The 18,314-nt window shown below is 35.1% G+C and overlaps 1 protein-coding gene across 1 annotated transcript in view; it reads left to right on the top strand.

Moving 5' to 3' along the window:
- Nucleotides 1–18,314, top strand: part of CACNA2D1 (calcium voltage-gated channel auxiliary subunit alpha2delta 1) — a 392,282-nt gene that overhangs the window by 357,677 nt on the left and 16,291 nt on the right. The window contains exons 23-36 of the mRNA XM_065667215.1: nucleotides 1,799–1,859; nucleotides 3,569–3,666; nucleotides 5,874–5,958; nucleotides 6,168–6,230; nucleotides 7,327–7,430; nucleotides 8,692–8,778; nucleotides 9,125–9,192; nucleotides 10,792–10,830; nucleotides 12,069–12,140; nucleotides 12,689–12,841; nucleotides 12,929–12,981; nucleotides 15,555–15,610; nucleotides 15,754–15,883; nucleotides 17,735–17,847. Of these exons, the coding sequence (XP_065523287.1) occupies nucleotides 1,799–1,859; nucleotides 3,569–3,666; nucleotides 5,874–5,958; nucleotides 6,168–6,230; nucleotides 7,327–7,430; nucleotides 8,692–8,778; nucleotides 9,125–9,192; nucleotides 10,792–10,830; nucleotides 12,069–12,140; nucleotides 12,689–12,841; nucleotides 12,929–12,981; nucleotides 15,555–15,610; nucleotides 15,754–15,883; nucleotides 17,735–17,847 (1,182 nt within the window). The remainder of the gene's footprint in view (nucleotides 1–1,798; nucleotides 1,860–3,568; nucleotides 3,667–5,873; nucleotides 5,959–6,167; nucleotides 6,231–7,326; nucleotides 7,431–8,691; nucleotides 8,779–9,124; nucleotides 9,193–10,791; nucleotides 10,831–12,068; nucleotides 12,141–12,688; nucleotides 12,842–12,928; nucleotides 12,982–15,554; nucleotides 15,611–15,753; nucleotides 15,884–17,734; nucleotides 17,848–18,314) is intronic.

The following is an 18,314-nucleotide window of genomic DNA, read 5'->3' as shown; positions in this document are numbered from 1 at the left end:
TCAAACCCATTGTAACATCCAAGGTACAAGATATATTCTATAAAGATAGAATATGTGCAGGTACCCCAGTTCCACTGACAATCCCTTCCCCCTTGCTTTGTGCCTATAGAATCATTGCTTCCTGTATCCTCTGTTGCTGTCGTTTTAAGGGTCTGGATTCTATTTTTACATTCTATTAGTTAAATGTCATGATATAGACTACAGTAGTAAAGCTTTTTTTTGTTGTTGTTGTTGTTGTAGTTATTTTTATAGTAGCTGCAGTATAATATTTAGGAAATTGCCTCTGCTGCCTGTAGGAATAGATTAATGTGAAAGTGCTGTTTGGTTTGGCTTGCAGCTAGGTTTTTATTTTGCATTTTGCAAATAGTTTTAGTGGATGTTTGTAATGTATTTTTGGATTACACTAATTTCAAGCCATTTGCAGATTCTGGAGAGATAATTGGAAATGATACTTGTGAGTATTCAAATGCTTTTTGTGTATTAGGTGTAGTTTAGTCTAGACAGTAGACAAAATAGAACCCATCACATCCTTTCAACTTTATCCAAGTGTTATAACAAACTTGAACAAATATGCTATTAAATGGAAAGTTAGAAAAGCACTATGAATCTCTCTGACAGGCACAGATACTGTTAGTTTAGAGAAAAGCTGATTAGCACTAAATCACTGTCCTCTACCATTGCTCCTGCATATGAAGTGGAATATGGCAAGATTTAATAATCAGGAATTTTTTTTAACTTTGTCAAACAGTAAGTAGTTTAAAATTAAAGCTTTAGGCAATGAATACGGTTCTTTTGATGGAATAGATAATCTGGTTTTGCATTTATATCAATACAACCTGTAAAACAGACCCTTGAAATAGCCACAGTATATAGAAGGTACTTGAGAAATAATTGAGAAGGACGTTTTCTTCAGTCTTCAAAGATGTTTGTCTTTTTTCCAGACTACAGCTGTATGTAAATTGAACCTTTGATCTATCTATGCACAATATTTTTATTCAAGGGGCTGTTTGAATAAAATATTGGTTTGTGACCCCTTTTGCTTTACCCTGTTTTTTTCTGTTTCCCTGCTTTCTCTTTCTGATGGATAGTGGCAATCAAAAAGGGCAAGTATATTCTTGTTGCTCAATTTCCTTCTGTTTACTGCAGTTGATATTTTTCACTTGTGTTTCTATTCCTACTGGATGCTCTCCTCTGTATTCCTCATCTCAGGGTTTTTCCCATGATCATTTGGTACCATAACAATAGAAAGCTGAAAAAATAAAAATGATGTGAAGTGTTTGTTTTCATGCACATTTCAATATGTTGCTAATCTCTAATCCTTCTTTGTCTGGTCCTATCAGTTTTTAGTGACACCAGCTTTTAAAGTCATTATTTTCAGTAGCATTGGAAGTAATGCTTATATGGATTAGTTTTCTAAACTTAATTGCAAAAAATGCTAGAAGGATTTTTCTTCTTGCTCCTTTGTGTCGCAAATATTATTCTTTTTATACCAGATTGTAGTTCTAATGAAAGCATCTCATATGTTTTCATGTTGTCATGCTAATGAAATGTCTTCTTTAATTAAGTTTTTAGATACTTTATTGTTGCCAGGTGTGTGTTGTATATAAAAATCAAATAAATTCTTTCAATACTGTGAAATACTGAGAAGTACGCAGTATATTAGTAGGAAAGTGTCTCAAAATAAACATTTCTTTCTAAGTTCACTGATGCATGCAAAAGCTAGTCAAATATTTTGAGAAGAAAAATGATGGCAAAAAGCCCAGTTTACTTACTTGGTGTTTACTCTTCATCTTTGTAGATTCAGAAACACTGAAGCTTGATCATTTTGATGAAGCTGGCTATACGTTTATAGCACCAAGGTTGGTTAATTTCCCAGTAATATTATTTCAGTGGTATAGGCTTTTGATCAGCTTAGTGACATTTACAAATACAGATTAGACTGACAAAGTTTTATTTTGGTAAAAGATATTAGTAAAAGAGTAGTTTTTAAATTCATGTTTTACAAGATCAATCTTCTTGGTGGAGCATAAATAGCATCTTCAGGCCCTGATTCCTGTTTACATTAATCAGAGAGAGCTGTAAAATCTGATGTTGATGTTTCAGTGGAAATCTTGTACACATCTGTTCATTTCTTGTGGTTATGACTTCGAAGACTTTATAACTTTATACCTTAGCTTCTCATTTGCAAAATCAGTACCATAATACTTACCTTGAGATGTTTTCCAATATTGAGATGTTTCAAATCTAATACTTACCGATGAATTAATTTTTCATTCATTGAGCATACATAAAAAAGACCGAGTCATTGGAAATTGATTAATTTCATTAGTTCCCCTTTTTTTTAATGTGAAATCATGTAGTATTTATTGCCCTTGTAAATTATATTTGCAAAGGAAAGGTAGCATAATACATAGTTCTTAAAAATGAAGTTCCTTTAAGTGATAGTTAAAATAAATAAGGAGAATGCTGTACTACAAAGCTCAGTAAAATGTTGAATTTCTTATTATATTATAAATATTTATATCCTTTTACATTTCAAAATTAGTAAATTGATCACAATGAATACATTGATTTGGATGTAAAACATATTTTTCTATCTTCAAATGCATTATCAGCTTAACTGTTTATTTTTTTTCTGAAAGACTGAAGTTATTGATAATCAGTTGTACCACTTAGTAGTTTCCTGCAAGTCCCTAGTTGGTATAGTAAGGCCAATTCTGCCTGCAGTCCTTCAGGGATGTAGTAAAGTAAGTAAAGGGTAATAAGATAGCTTATTCATATGAAATACTTGAACAGACTTCTTCTGTTCATAAAATTAATTTAATATAAAAAGCTCATTTAAAAAGAGAGCTCCCTGCTTTTCTGATGAATGCCCTCTACATTTTAATTAAAGTTGTTTAATGGCACTCACCATCTAATATTTGCCTTCAAAATGCCCAGTGACTTCTATTGTGCTTGCTTGCATTAGATGAATTGCCTAATGATATATTGCTTTACTTTATTACATTGTGTAAAGGACATAGTTTACTGTTTATCTGGTTTGCATATGTCAAAACAAAGAGTGTTTATGTGCTTATGTGGTATGTACCCTATTAAAATCGCCTTTAAGACTTCTCAGAGGATAGGACTGTGTCCCATAAATCCAGGCTTAGTTGAGCATGAAGTGACTATGTTTTAATCAGCAGTTCATGTATTTTTCAGTACAGTTTAGCCCAGGAGCAGTATAAATTCGCTGGGCATTTTCTTGTTTATTTTACAGACTATGATCTCCCAATTTCATGGTCTGCACTAGTCCTGAGTACTCTTTCTGGGAAACTATGCCCAATCTCATACATGTGAGATTCAGGCAGGGACTTGAACACTTTATTTCTTGTAGATGCCTGAAATATTCAATATGGTTAACATTCAATATTGACTATGGTAGTCAGCTGATGCAGTAGTGTCAGCCTGATAGTTGTACCGTCCTACTTAGACTTCTAAATTGCTAAACCATATTTTTCTGCTTTATCTGAGAAGCATATCTGAGAAGAATATAATCTGAGAAGATTAACGTTCTGTTGTTTTTCAGAGAATATTGTAGTGATGTAAAAAAATCAGAAAACAACACTGAATTTCTATTAAATTTCAATGAATTTATTGACAGATATACTCCAAGCAGTCCATCATGTAAGTATTCTTCTCAATTCACACTGAATTTTTCCTCAGGAAAATACATACTAGTAGATGAGAACTAGTCTAAATGACAGCTTTCATGTCCTAATCATATGCTTTTGTTTTTTATCTTTGCTGATTTGGTATTTTATTATTTTTTAGTAGAAATACATCTAGTGCCAGGATTTTCTACTCAAGGTAGAGATTGTCAAATTAGTTTGCAGTTTTCTGGTTTTATTTAAGAAAGTTTGCAGGACATTGCATTATGCCTCCAGTGTTTTCCACAGTTCCTCTCAGCATTCTCTTCTAGCAGCAAATGCTACTAGTTCATTTTAATACACTCCAGATATTTTGAATCTGTAGTTTTTTTCTCTCGAGTACATCAGCCAAAGTAAGTCTCAAATAGACTTTAAAATCTTGTAGTGACATCTTCAGTATTCTTTCTTGTCAGTGTATATAAATAAGTAAAGAATAGGAACTGAGAACTAAAATAACCAATAACCAGAACAAAAGGTAAGTTCTACTGCTGGTTTACAAATTGGTTAAAGAGATCTTCTTTGGGCTTGGGTTGTTTAAGACCACAGGTTCGTGTAATTGCTCCAGTGGTGAGACTGGCCTTTGGGAAGGTATTTGTGTTCTGAAATTGGGCCTTAAACTCCATTTAGAGTAAATGAGTTAATGCTTTTGAATGAACCACGAGCAATGCATTAAAGTCTTGTTCTCATGAAAACATTCAATGTTTGGATTTGCTTGTTTATGCATACCAGTGTGTTTAGAATTATTAATAATTTATAAGCAGTTGGAATATACTTTTTTTTTTTTTTCTTACATTCCCTGTGTCTTTTTACCATGCTGTTGTCAGGGATCACTGAATCCTTCTGCTGAATCAGACCATGTAACTGAAGGAATGTGCACTTAGATGTGCGATCTTCTCATAAAAGGCTATTTTTGTGTGCATGTGTGGGTGGTGGTGTTCTTAATAGAGTGATCTTGTTCACCGACATGTTGCTGACTGCCCAAAATTTTACTGGAGTTCCTTGGCTCAATCTTAGAAATCAAGGTATTCACCCCAACTGATTAAATTAGTTAATAAATTAAAATTCTAGTTTGATATTCACTAGTATAAGCAAATATTGAGGACACATGTAGTGCTATTGTAGTATATGCTAGAGCGTAATAAATAATGATGCCAAAACGTTATCAAATTATTGCTGTATTTACTTTTGCAATCCACAACAATTTCACTTTTTCCCTTTTCTTTCCTAATACTTAAGTTATTTTAAAAATAGTCTCCTGATCAAGTAAGCAGTGTTTACTGAAGAAAACAGTGGCTATTAAAATTATCTCAGCTAAAAATGCTTTTCAAAAGGAATAACTACAAAAGTCCCCAAAGAGAAATAATCTATAAGCTAGGTAACCTGTTAGATGTTAGCCAGAAACTAAGGGGACAGTAAAAGCAACTCACCCTACTTGTCTTCAGCATCTGCTTCCTATAAGTAATCAAGTCTCACTTTGTGGAGGAGCATGCAGCACAACAGGATCCTAAACAAAAAATGGACCAAACAAAATATTAGAAGTCTATATTAGCAGACATAAATACCACTCTGAGAGACGTTTTGATATTTTTGAGAGACATGTTTTGATGTTTTTATTCATATAGACTATCAATTTAATTTCTAGAAAAATATGGATGCAGCAAGGTGATATATCAATCTAAGTGACTAATTCAAAATTAGTTTATCTCCCTGCACCCATTTGCAGAAGGCAAATAGTTTTTTTTGAGAGGCTGGGACTTAAGTGGTATGTATTTACATTGTAGTCAAATTATCTCAATTTTTTGTAACATATAAAAGTAAGTATAACTAAATGTTGTTTTGTTGTGCCACCTGAGATAAAAAGTATTTGAATGAGCACATGCTTTAAATATAGGTTACTTTCCAAGTCTAACACAGGGACTTTGCAAAGTTGGGATCTGGACCCTCATCACCTTTCTTATTCCAATGACAGAAAGATAATTTTCTAGGATATGGTGAAGGAAAAGTTTAAGTGAAATCAACAGTGTGAGAGCAATCTATTTAATGCTAAGTGATTTACATAATTTAGACAGTATGTCAACAGGAATAGACAAATTTTTGTTGCTATAGAATCGCAACAACTCACAATTCCATTTTAGGCACTTTATGAAATTCGACATCATATGTGTATTTTAATTCTTTTGATAGGTAATACTGATATGCTCATTAGAGTTTTGCTGGATGCAGGATTTACAAATGACCTTGCCCAAAATTATTGGAGTAAGCTGTCTCTGTAAGTATTCATTTTATTGACTGTGATTTTTTTTTTTAAGCATTTCAAAGTTTGATAATAAAATAATATGCATGTGTATGTATATACAGTTAATTTTTACACAGGATAGATATTTAATTCACAGTTATGCACTTAAATGGAAACCCTTAGCACAGGAACTTGTGATAATTCTGGTCAATTTTCATTTTAAGTCTTATTTTTACTTACAGTGATGGAGTTGTTGCACAATTTGTTGTTACAGACGGTGGAATTACTAGAGTGTTCCCAAAAAGGTAACAAATACTATAAAATAGTACAATATGATCATTTTGAAACCTGAAAGAATGGCGTGCTAAATAATGGGTTTATTGAATGAGAAACAACTTCTACACATTCTGGTTTGTAACTATGATAACTATAAAATGAAAGGAATATCTTGTTTTCCTTTGTTTTTACTTGTGTCACTGCTTGAAACTGATCTGTACCATTATTTCCATAACAAGTCTTGTAATCCAAGTTTCTAATCAGTGTAGAGTGAATGCAGTGCCCTTGTAGTAGCAGTGGGGCTATTCTAATCCCTAATTACTTCTAAGCACTCATTTTCCTTGGCAGGCCTGTACTGTAAAGCAGTAGGTGATCTTTTATTTTTAAGACTAATTAAGAGCAGACCAAAGGGTCCAGGGACCTCAGGAGAGAAAAATGCATCATTACCAGAGGGCAAAAGGGGAATGTGAAAGTTATCCCATAATAAACTAGACATCCCTGCCAGTGACAGTAGTGTGGGCACCAGTATACATATACTGGTAAATGGAAAATGTATCTGTTCTCTTAGTTTATCCTGTGTTTTCCCAAAATGGGAAAATGGCAGTGCATTTTGCTCCCCAATTTTTATTTTTTTTTTCCCTGTTTTGGTGTTATTAAGAATATAAAATCTTTTGGGATGACAGAGCCTTGGTCAACATGGTCTAGGGTGAGTCATCCCTGCCCATGGCAGCAGGGTTGGAACTAGATAATCTTAATGTCCTTATCAACTCAAACCATTCTATGACTCTGTGATTTCTCATGTGCTAGCATGTGCTGTAAAGTTTAGATTTTATTTTCTTGTGAGTAGTTTTACAGTTATACTTGTCTCAATATATCTAAAAATGATGAGACAAGATCTATGGTTTTCCAAGAATACTTATTTCTTCTTTGTTTTCAAGGGTTTTTTAATAATTACACCTTGCTGTTAACCAGGGAAAGCTGACAAAGTCTCAGGACTATATGAATGAATCTCACACATTGTTTCTCGACTGTGAAACGTTAAAAAGACTATAATAATTCTGCAGTACAACTGTAATGAGACTCTAACTATCTTTTTTGATCACTTTTGTGTGTGTGTGTGATTAGGGCAGGAGAAGATTGGTTGGAAAATGCTGAAACTTATGAAGTTAGCTTCTATAAAAGGAGCTTAGATAATGACAACTATATTTTCACAGCTCCATACTACAACAGTAAGTCATCACTGTTTTGAAATGTCAGAGATAGCTAGACAAATGTAAGAGTACTTGTGGCAGTTTCCCATATCAGTTGAGGTCACTGACAAAGGATGCAAGTGGTGCATTTCATATGGAAAAAAATCTTGAGACATCACCCATTGTAAAGGAAGTGCTAGCTAGGAGGGCACTAAACAAAAGACATCAGTTTTTATTGACTCAGTGGGCCTCTATGCTCAGAATCAACAAAGCTGAAAACATGCAGAGTTCTAGTGTTCTTGTATTATAAACACTGTTTACAAAGATGCTTTGTCAAAATTGTTTTAAGAGGAAGTGAAAAAATACTGCACTCAAGGACAATTACATTACCTTAAAAATCCTTCCTTGAGCTGAGATCTTTATACTTCCTCAGCACCAAACCTAACTTGGGGGAGCAGGAAGAAGGGTCCATAGTCCACAACAACAAAGTCCACTGCACCACTGCTGACTTTAAATGTTACTTTTGAATTCTATTGCAAACTGCTGTTATTCACCAAAACCAATTTGTCTGAAATACCATGTTATTTAAAACCTAAATATGTACTATAGTTAGTACTCATTAGTGATGTGAGCAGCATTAACTTTGCCAAGCTCATCTAAAAGGCGGATGCTATCACAAATTACGCACTCCTCTCCTAAACATACGGGATCTTTTATTGCTGTTATTTCATACTTATTTTTTGCATCTTTTCTCAATAAAATGTTAAGAAGGTAATCAACTATATTCCCTGAAACCTCCGTTGTTCCTCATGAGCTCCAGGGAATGTACTTTTAACTTGCTTTTTCATACTAAGCAGTGTTGAAAACAGGCTGAAGTCTGTCAGAGAAGTAATTGTTGGTCAGTGAGTGGTGTCAGTACACCCTGAACTGAAAAATACATAGACGACAGCAGGATAAAATCTTTGGCTCAGATCCTGGTTTTAACAGAGCTGCTCACATGTGTAAATCTATTCATGGCTCTGTCTGTAGGAAAAGAAAAAAAGACTACAGTAACTTTATGAAGCAGGGAAACCATGTACCAAAAGTGAACGAAGAAAATTAAACAAACGTATTCCTTTTCTTCATCCAGATGTTAGTGATCTGAGCTATTACAGGTGATAAATGCACAGTATAGCTGGGTCAGTGTTTTTGAAAAAGGGTTTTTTTGAATCATTCTGTGTATTTGAACAATCATTAATTTTGGTTTCAGAGGTTATGTCACCCTAACCTTTTCTTTTTCTTTTCCCTTCTATGCTCTCAGAAAGTGGTGCCAATAGCTATGAAACAGGTATTATGGTAAGCAAGGCTGTGGAAATAACAATTAATGGGAAGCTTCTGAAACCAGCAGGTAAGATAGAAACCATTCTAAAAACATTAGTTATTTGCTTGTTACTCAACAGTGAATTAGAAATTTAATTGAGATTTCAAAGACGCTTCACTTCATATAACATTCTTTTCTCTGAGACTGTTTTAATCTTGCTAGAGTAAATCAAGCCAAAGATCTGGTTGTGTTTGAGTCGGAGTGCTTAATTTATTAGTCTTATAAAGAGTGTTGGTGGTCAGACAACAGAGCAAAAAACATATTTTATCTTTTTCCAGTATAATAATTTAAATGTTATGATAATTTTTAGGATTCTACAGTTACCTTTTTTTTTTCATTTTACTAAAAGAGACTTTCATGTATTTCTTGTTAGTTGTTGGAATAAAAATTGATGCAACCAGATGGATGGAAAATTTCACAAAAACCACAATCAAGAGCCTGGTAAGCAATTGACCAAGTCTTTTTTGAACTTAATTTGCATTTCTCAAAGCTTCAGATGCAAATAGGTCTAACAGCTCTTTATGCCAGAGTCACACTGATGCATAGTTGCCAAGTAGTTGTAGTATTTAAATCATCCAAATGCACAAAATAAATCTATGTTGAAATAGGCTGTATTTTGTACTTCTTGCTTTCATAATTACAGAACATGGATAAAGACAAAGAAAAATGACATATTCCAGCCAGTAGGCTCCCTACTAAGATTATGCTGTAGCAATTAATTAAATCTGCAAAAGAATTGGTGAATCTATTTTTATTTAATATGGAGAATAGGTAAGCAGTGAACAATATGGATTTACATTGCAACCAACATCACAGCAATTTAGCAGAACTTAAGAAAATAAGTGCGTGATCATTTAATTCCTTACATCTAATGCTTAGGTGTAAAGGGGAAGGCAAAACTAAGGAATTAATGTACACTGGGGAAGGAGAGGCACAAAATGAACATAATTATGGAACAATTGGATGAGTCAATATTTATTGTTGGTTCTGTATTAAGGGAATTGAGAACAGTGTCCATTGTAGGTATTAAAGCTGTAGTTCAAGAGGTAGGCACATTCATTGCTAAATGTCAGAACAGTGAAGGACAAAAATACATAACCGAAAAGAGAAATAAAGAGGAATTTGAGATGAATGACTGCAGCATTATCCAGTAGTTGTTTTGATCAAGGCATAATGCAAGGAGACAGTTATACTGGACTGTACAGACATATTGCAAGAAAAAAAGAACATGTAATCAAAGCCATGAAACCTAACTGGTGACAGTGGGCTTCCTTTATCACTTGAGATTCCCATGCTTTGACAAAGGTGAAGCCTTTCATGATCGTAAAAAAGATACTTGGCAATATATCTCCTAGGCCTTCTTTCCAAATCCCAAATACGTGTAAATCATAGATTCATAGAATAGTTAGGGTTGGAAAGGACCTCAAGATCATCTAGTTCCGACCCCCCCACCATGGGCAGGGACACCTCACACTAAACCATCCCACCCAAGGCTTCATCCAACCTGGCCTTGAACACTGCCAGGGATGGAGCACTCACAACCTCCCTGGGCAACCCATTCCAGTGTCTCACCACGCTAACAAGAACTTCCTCCTTATATCCAATCTGAACTTCCCCTGTTTAAGTTTTAACCCGTTACCCCTTGTCCTGTCACTACAGTCCCTGACGAAGAGTCCCTCCCCAGCATCCCTATAGGCCCCTTCAGATACTGGAAGGCTGCTGTGAGGTCTCCACGCACCCTTCTCTTCTCCAGGCTGAACAGCCCCAACTTTCTCAGCCTGTCTTCATACGGGAGGTGCTCCCGTCCCCTGATCATCCTCGTGACTTTGTAAGAGACAGTAGATATTATGCTGTTGATGATTACTGAATGCAGGTTGTTCACAGAGATATTTGTGATAAACTACACATACTCAAAATTAATTTAACTTAATACAAAGATATTGAAAATCTAATAACTTCTTGTCTTAATTGATTAATATCACTGCAAAATAGATTTTCTTTTTAAACATTTTTGTGATTTTTACTGTACTTTTTTTTTAGTGCAACAGTGAAATCTGTGGCTGTGAGAAAAACAGTATGGTAAGAATATGCTCAGTTTATTAATATCTGGCAGATTATGAAAGGTCACTCGTTCTCTCTACATTTATCTAAGACAATGATTCTGTCATTATTTTTAGGTTAATTTTACAGAAAACAGGACTCATGTTTTCAGAAAGAAATTAAGATAAGGAAATGAAGGGCTAAAAGGGTATAAAATTCAGGTGAAGTGGTTGTGAGAATCACTGCAATGAGGTTATGAGAACTAGAGGGAATTAAAAAGAGTGATAGCAATAGAGAATGATGTGATGAGAAATGTAAGAAAAATGTAATGGTAATTTTCAGTGCAAGAGGTGAATCCTGAGGAAAGGGAGTATTAAAGAAACAAACAAACAAAACAGAACTCTGAGAAAAAGAGCACCTTAGAGAAGATAAAGACAAACTCAAAAGCAGCAGAGCATGTGATATGCCCTTCAACAGTCATTAGTCGTCCTAGTCTCCTCTGTTCCCAGCCTGTTCAGGACTGGGGGTTCCTGTAGCTCTGCTAACACTCAGGAGAGCACAGCTTCAGGGCCTATCAAGTATCAGATTCTGCCATGTGCTTAAAAGCTTTCTCTGCTCTGGTCTTCTGTGAGTTCTTTTGTGGAGTGTGAAGATCATTAAATGCAAGAGTTGTAGCTAAAAGGGTGCTCTGGGAGGTTATCTATTTGGCCACACTGCTATCTTTCCAATCTCTGACTGCTAGGATCTTTTACAAAGTGCAAATCACAGGGAACCAGTACTTCTCACTCCTGCACCTGACACCTGGAAGAAACCCACTATAGTTCTTGGCAAGCAAAAATAATCACGACTAGCAAGCTGAGAGTCTGCCCTTAAAGCTTTTTGCCATTAAAAGCTGCAAATGGAAAAGGACTTGAAGCATGGCTGAATCACATGAGAAGTTATGGTACCTTATTATGAGTTAATATTCAATTATAATCAGATTTAATAAGGATTTAGCACTCTTAGAGCTAACAAAGTATTGAGCAAATAAGAATTTACAAAACAACTTTTATGAAATTAAGCCACAAATAAGGCTTTGATCTTACAAAATTTTATAATATGATAATGCTGCTTATTATAGCTTAATATTGGCCCTTGGCTGTGGGGTTGGGTTGTGATTTAGCCTGAGCCACATAGATTTAAAGATAATTCTGAAGTGCTGAATAAAAACCAGGTTCTTATAGAGTGTTGTCCAGACAAATCCTTCCTATAAAACATATTTTACTTTCTTACAATAGCATGTGGACTGTGTTATCCTTGACGATGGTGGATTTCTTTTGATGTCAAATCGGGATGAATATACACAACAGGTATGTATAGTTTTAAGGACAGAACATGAAAAAAAAAATGAGACGTTTTAAGAGAAAAAAAACATCACTTCACTTGCAACTTACCCTAAGAATAAAATTTCTGAATCACAAAAAGTTTGCTGTATCAGAAATTCAAGTTATTTTGTAAGTCTTTTTCACACTTTTACTTATGGCTCAAGATGCCATACTCCTACAAAGTTCCATTCTTTGTGCTCTGCCCTTAAACAGGTTAGGCTGCTGATGGACCTGTGATGGTGAGGGCAAGTAGTATGGCATCCACACAGACACTTTCTCATATTTCTCTTGCTTTTCCCAGAGCAGGGTAATCTCATTGATAGTGCATTTAACAATTATTGTCTAAATGGAGTTCCAACCAAGCTTTGGGGAGATAGTCAAAGAAAGAAATAAATGCATAAGCAGCACAGCCGGATGAGTTGTGTAGAGGAAAAAAAAATTAATGTGTGAGTGGTGGAAACAGAATTTTTTATTTTCTAATGAGAAAAATACCTGGAAATACTTCAACATCTCTTTATATGCTCCCTCATCAGATTGGAAGATTCTTTGGTGAAATTGATCCTGGCCTGATGCGAAACCTGATTAACATGTCCCTGTATGCCTTTAACAAGTCGTATGACTATCAATCAGTCTGCGATCCTGAAGAAGAACCAAAGCAAGGAGCTGGACTTCGTTCTGCTTATGTGGTCAGTAGTCCCTTGTCTGATGACTGACATTCCCTTAAAAATCTGCAGGTGCTCATACAAATAGCGTCTCTGTTGTTTTTTTCCCAGCCTACGATAACAGATATTTTGCATCTAGGATGGTGGGCTTCAGCAGCTGCCTGGTAAGTTCGAATGTGTAAGAAAACTGTATGCCCAAACTAGTATTCAGTGGGTGAATAGTAAACCTGCTCTGAATCCTTTAGTTTATGCAGTTTCTCATGATGAAAATTCATAGCTGTTTCTCCAGTGTTCTACCAACAGCTGAATACAAAACTACTCTTGTGTGGTTTTGTGACTGTGTGTTCTGACTCAAAAATCAGCTACAGGAGGCAGACTTGTGATTAAGGTTCTAAGTCTGATTGGCAGGTTTGAAGGTTCAGATGAAATTATTGCATTTAGAATTATTGATCACTTGCTTCCCTATTTCAGAATATCATCTTTCCCTTCTAGCAAAAAGTCTTAAGAAAATCAGTGGTCACCTTAATTGAATCATTTTACAAAATCTCATGGATCATAGAATCTCTCAGATTGCCTACCTGCATTTTCTGTAACCAAGGGCAAAAGTTATATCTGGACTGTTGTGAAGTTCTGCGATTGACCTGGAGAGAGGGAGGATTACACCAGTAATTAGGTTTATCTTTCACAATCAGAATGCTGGATAAATTTTAAAACCGAAGATCCATTTAAGCTTTCTTTTCTTTTTACTTTGGTTTCTGTATTGTTAATAATAGCCACAGAAAGAATTTTACTTACTTCAGAGCCATGTAGATAGATACTGCTATGAGCCACTCCCTCCAGCACCACGTTGGGATAAGTAATGGGGACTGATGTGGTATTTTTGCACTGGTCTCAATTGCACTCTTGGAGACGGTTTCTTTTTCTAAAGTTCTATGGTGCCTTTTTTTTTTTTTTTTTAATAATAATTATCCAGCTGGAATAAATTACCTACTTTAGAAAGCTAAGAGTTAAAATATGTAGCAGCTGAACAAACATAGTAATTTTCTCACAGATAACACCATGAAAATTGTATATTGGTTTTTATTGGTTACATTTTGTTAACAGCAAAAATACCAGTTTTCTTGGACAACAGCAAACCTCAAAAACTGGATATGGGCAATAATCCAGAAGAGAAACTTGAGCTCTTCTTAGAGAAACTTTAGTTTATCAGTGTTCAAATCAGACTCAGTAGTCTGGACTCAATTTAGACCTGAGGTTTATTTTGTGTGATGTTTAACTTGAAAGCATCACATGAAAGTACTTTCTATGGACATGTTTTTAATGGAATCTAGGTCAGAAGCAGGCAGAGAAGACCATTAAGCAAGCAGGGTGAAAAAGGGCTGACCAAAAATGGAATTATTGAGGCACCTGGCAAAAGCAAATGCAAGGAAATAAGAGAAACGAGGTTATTAAAGAAAACTATAGTGTTTCAGGCAACAATGTGGGATAAAGGTGTGAGTGATAATATTCAAAATGTATGTGGGCTGCATCAGCATTTAGTTAAGAGAGTATGTATCATTTCTCCATCACGCTCTTTTAACTTGGATTTTACAGGCTGCCTTTTTCACTCAGTTCCCTGTAAAATCTGTGGTAAGCCCTTATGAAGCATTGCTATTTTCTGTCAGTAAATTGCATCACTGTTGAATGACATCAGGTCTCTTCTCATCCGTGATGGTTGGTGCACTGTCCATCTGGTGATTCAAGGCACAGAGATAAGGATATGAACTGGTGCTCATTCAGGCAGTGCTTCCACTGGAAAGGTGACAGGCAGATTCAGTTTCTTTAGTTGTGTATCATACTGGATTAGGAAAAAAGGAAAAAGTCACGGCAGCTGAATAAAATTATACATTCCCTCTACTCTGCTGAACAGGCATGAGAACAGAATGACATGAGGTCAGGTCATATTTGTAGGCAGAAGCACACCTAAAACATAACAAGAAGCTACACCTTAGAATGTTTAAGCAGAAGCAGCGAGTAAAAAAATATAACTTGCAGTTCCTGTTTTGACTTGTTGTTAGATTGAAGGTGGTCATGTATGTGGCAAGTTGATACTCCCTTCAAGTAAATAAAATAGGAAAAATATGATCATGTGTGAAGAAAAATAATCTTAAATAAATGGACCTCCTTAAGTCTAAAGTGTTTCAACTCCATCTAGGAGGAAAATGAATTTCGTATCTCAAGAGCAGGAATAGAGATGATTCTAAAAGTCAACTACTACAGTAATTGTGTTTATAGTACACTTGTAATATTTCAGTGGTTGTCTCCTTCTCAGCAATTTAATGAACCTTAATCAGTGTAAAGTATCTAATTCAGGAGCATTTTCCCTGACTCTGTTAAAAACGAGTTCTGGTTGGTTGAAGTGTTCAAGGAATGCCAGCATGCCTCTTCCACCTCCTGCAGAGGTGTAAAAGGAGGATATGGATAACAAGATAACATTTACATTATGTGAGTTATGGGCACAAATGATATCAAATCTCAGCAGCAGAAAAAAAGATTAGTGAGAAAGAAGACCTGGGAGAAAGTGAGAAAAGGAAACCAGAATCAAACTGCAGTGTTTAAAAAAAGAGAGGTTTAATAACTGGCAAATGCAAAACAAGCCATGATGACTGTGTTGTTTATAACTCTTATTTGAGTAGTTTTAAAGGATCCATTAAAATACAAAGAAGACAAAGAGCATTAATTGTCTTTTTGTGTTCAGGTCTATCTTACAGCAGCTGTTTTTGAGCTTGACTTTTCCACGTTTCCTTGAAGCAGGTAAGTCAAGAGAATGTTAAAGAGTCAACTTTGATTGAAGTAGAAGGTAAGAATCTAGGCTGGGGGCCATACTTGGATCTCCCCATTGCATCTGTGACTTAAAAATGTTATTTTATATTTATTTATTTTTGTCTTTCTGTCAGCTGATATGGAAGATGATGATTTCGGTGCCGCCCTGCCTAAAACAAGCTGTATCACTGAGCAAACTCAGTATTTCTTTGAAAATGATGATAAATCCTTTGGTGGGATTGTAGACTGTATAAACTGCTCCAGGTAAAATTGTTTCAATTTAAGTAATAACTTTTGGATATTCATTTATTTACCAAAAGATAATGACACTATTATAGGAACAAAAAAATTTTGATTAATTACACCAAACTTAAATAAGAAAGAGAGAGGGGTATATAGGCAGTAAAATGAGAAATTGCATTTTTTTGTATTTATTTATAATGAATTTTAATAGTAGTAATTACAGAATTATAGAAATATTTTGGTCAAATTTTTGTTTTATAGTCTGTATAAGCTCCATGAAAATTGTATTTCTATCCTTGTAACAGTTCGGATTTTTGAAATTTATTATGTCACCTTGAAGCCATTCCACAATATTCAGAATGAGATGATTTTCTTTAATCTGGTTATGTACTGGTATTTTTGATGGTCAAAAAGATTATGCAATTTACCTTAAAATTTACCTTCTAGTCAATAGCACTCATGATTTAAGAGCTGTGGATCTTATTAAGCAATCCATGTTGTTTTGGTTTGTGATTGAAAGACTTACTTTCAGGCTTCATGTGCCTATTCAAAATGATGTTTAATGTTATGGTTAAAAAAAAGCCCTCGATACTTCAGAAACATAGCACCTTGTACCTAGTTCTGTGTTTCTTGCAAAATCCTGCTGGGTTGAAAGTTTGCATACATTAGAAGTTTCTGAAAATGTATTGGAAATTTAAATTAACAATCAAATTTCAAACTGCTTGAAGACAATATTTCAAGCCAGGAAAGAAAGATAGAGGATATGGTGAATTCAGACAAAACATAAAGACATTTTTTCCTACTTCCATACTTCCTCCTCCATGTTGTTAGTATGTGTTTGTGCGGTACCTGGTTGTGCAGAGAACTCATTAAGATGGGGGTTTGACTTCATTTTCTGTAAGTTTTCTTGACTTGGTTTTGGTTTTGATTTTGGGGTTTTTTTTGTTTGTTTGTGGTTTGCTTTTGTTGTTTTGGTTTTTAATCTGGAGAGTTTTCAGAAGGGTTCTTCAGTTTACTGAGAGGCTGCAGGAGCGCTTTCATTAATATTGCAAAAATAGTGCCACAGTGTGAGAATGAATATGAAAGGACAATTTGAGCTGGTTAAAACAACCAGATACGTAAGCACAACATAAGGTATTTAATTAACAATTATTTTGTCCTCTTGTTGAACCCATTCAGTGGTACAGTCTCTTCATCTGTGAACTGTATGAAATAATCCAATCAATTCACACCTAAGTAACAAAACTCTTCTTATATAGACTGGTAACCACCGACATTAAAAGATTCGTTTGTTGATTTATATGTATATTTGTTGGTTTATATGCATTAAAATGTATTTGAATCCTCTAAAAGCAATTAACCTGACAGGTTGTCCTGACTTAACCTCTTTTTGACAGCTAGAATATATTTTATTAATGGCAAAGAAATACTAAGATTTATTTCTCTGGGATTTTTTTTGAAGGGCTGCCTGCCTTTCCAGGAAATTTCTATTTTGTTTGTTTTTTGTGGTTGGGGGTTTTCTCAGTGTTGTTAGTGGAGGAATTGATGCTGGACTGGTTTTGTTTTTTTCTCAGTGCAGCTACTGTTGTAGCAGTACAGAAGTAGCTATTAACTCAATTAAATTCACTTTATGCTCTTTTCTATTTTTTCCACTAATAAGTCTAGTTGAAAGGGGGACCATGGAAGTGTCAAAAAGATTACAAAATTTGTTATAAACGTTGCTTGCTGTTCATTAATGAGAAAGCTAAACTGTAGCAGGCAGACCGAATCTGTGGAGCTGAATTACTTCTATTCCAATACTGTGTGTTCTTCTCAAATAGGGATTTCCTTGCTTCATTTAAACATAAGCTTTTGTTGGCTTTTTTTTTCCAGACTTTATCATGCAGAGAAGATTTCAAACACCAATCTGGTATTCATTATTAGTGACAGCCAACTGCTGTGCCGCTCCTGCGACCCAAAGCCACTCATGCAAGCAGAGAAGCCGGGTATCCTTTAAGATCATATTATTTAATAGTGTGGATTGATTTTTGGCAATGATATGGTGGAATATATTTGAGGAAAAAAAATGGCCCTTTTGTATACATGTTAGTAGCATGGTTGCCATTGAAGTACTTGAAGGAACAGATATTCATGGATGATACCCCAAATGGTCTGCAGCAGGAAGCACTGAGGAAGGAAGCAAAGCTGTTATTCATGAGGACCTAAACAGAAATGGGCTCACAGGAACTTAATGAAGTTTCCAAAAGGCAGAAGCAAAGTCTTGGATCCAGGACACAATAATGACATGCAGCTGGACAGGCTGGGAGCAGAGTGACTAGAAAGCTTTGCAGAAAAGGACTTAAGAATCATGATGGACAAGAAGCTGAACATCAATGGGCACTGGGCTTTACAATGAAGAGGGCTAGTCACATCCTGAACTATGGTAGCAAGGGTGTAGTCAGCAGGCTGGGAG

The sequence above is a fragment of the Lathamus discolor genome, chromosome 1 (assembly GCF_037157495.1).
Source record: "Lathamus discolor isolate bLatDis1 chromosome 1, bLatDis1.hap1, whole genome shotgun sequence".
In the NCBI taxonomy this organism is placed as follows: domain Eukaryota; kingdom Metazoa; phylum Chordata; class Aves; order Psittaciformes; family Psittacidae; genus Lathamus; species Lathamus discolor.
The sequence above is the reverse complement of the archived record's forward strand: the minus strand, read 5'-3'. Positions and strand labels throughout refer to the sequence as shown.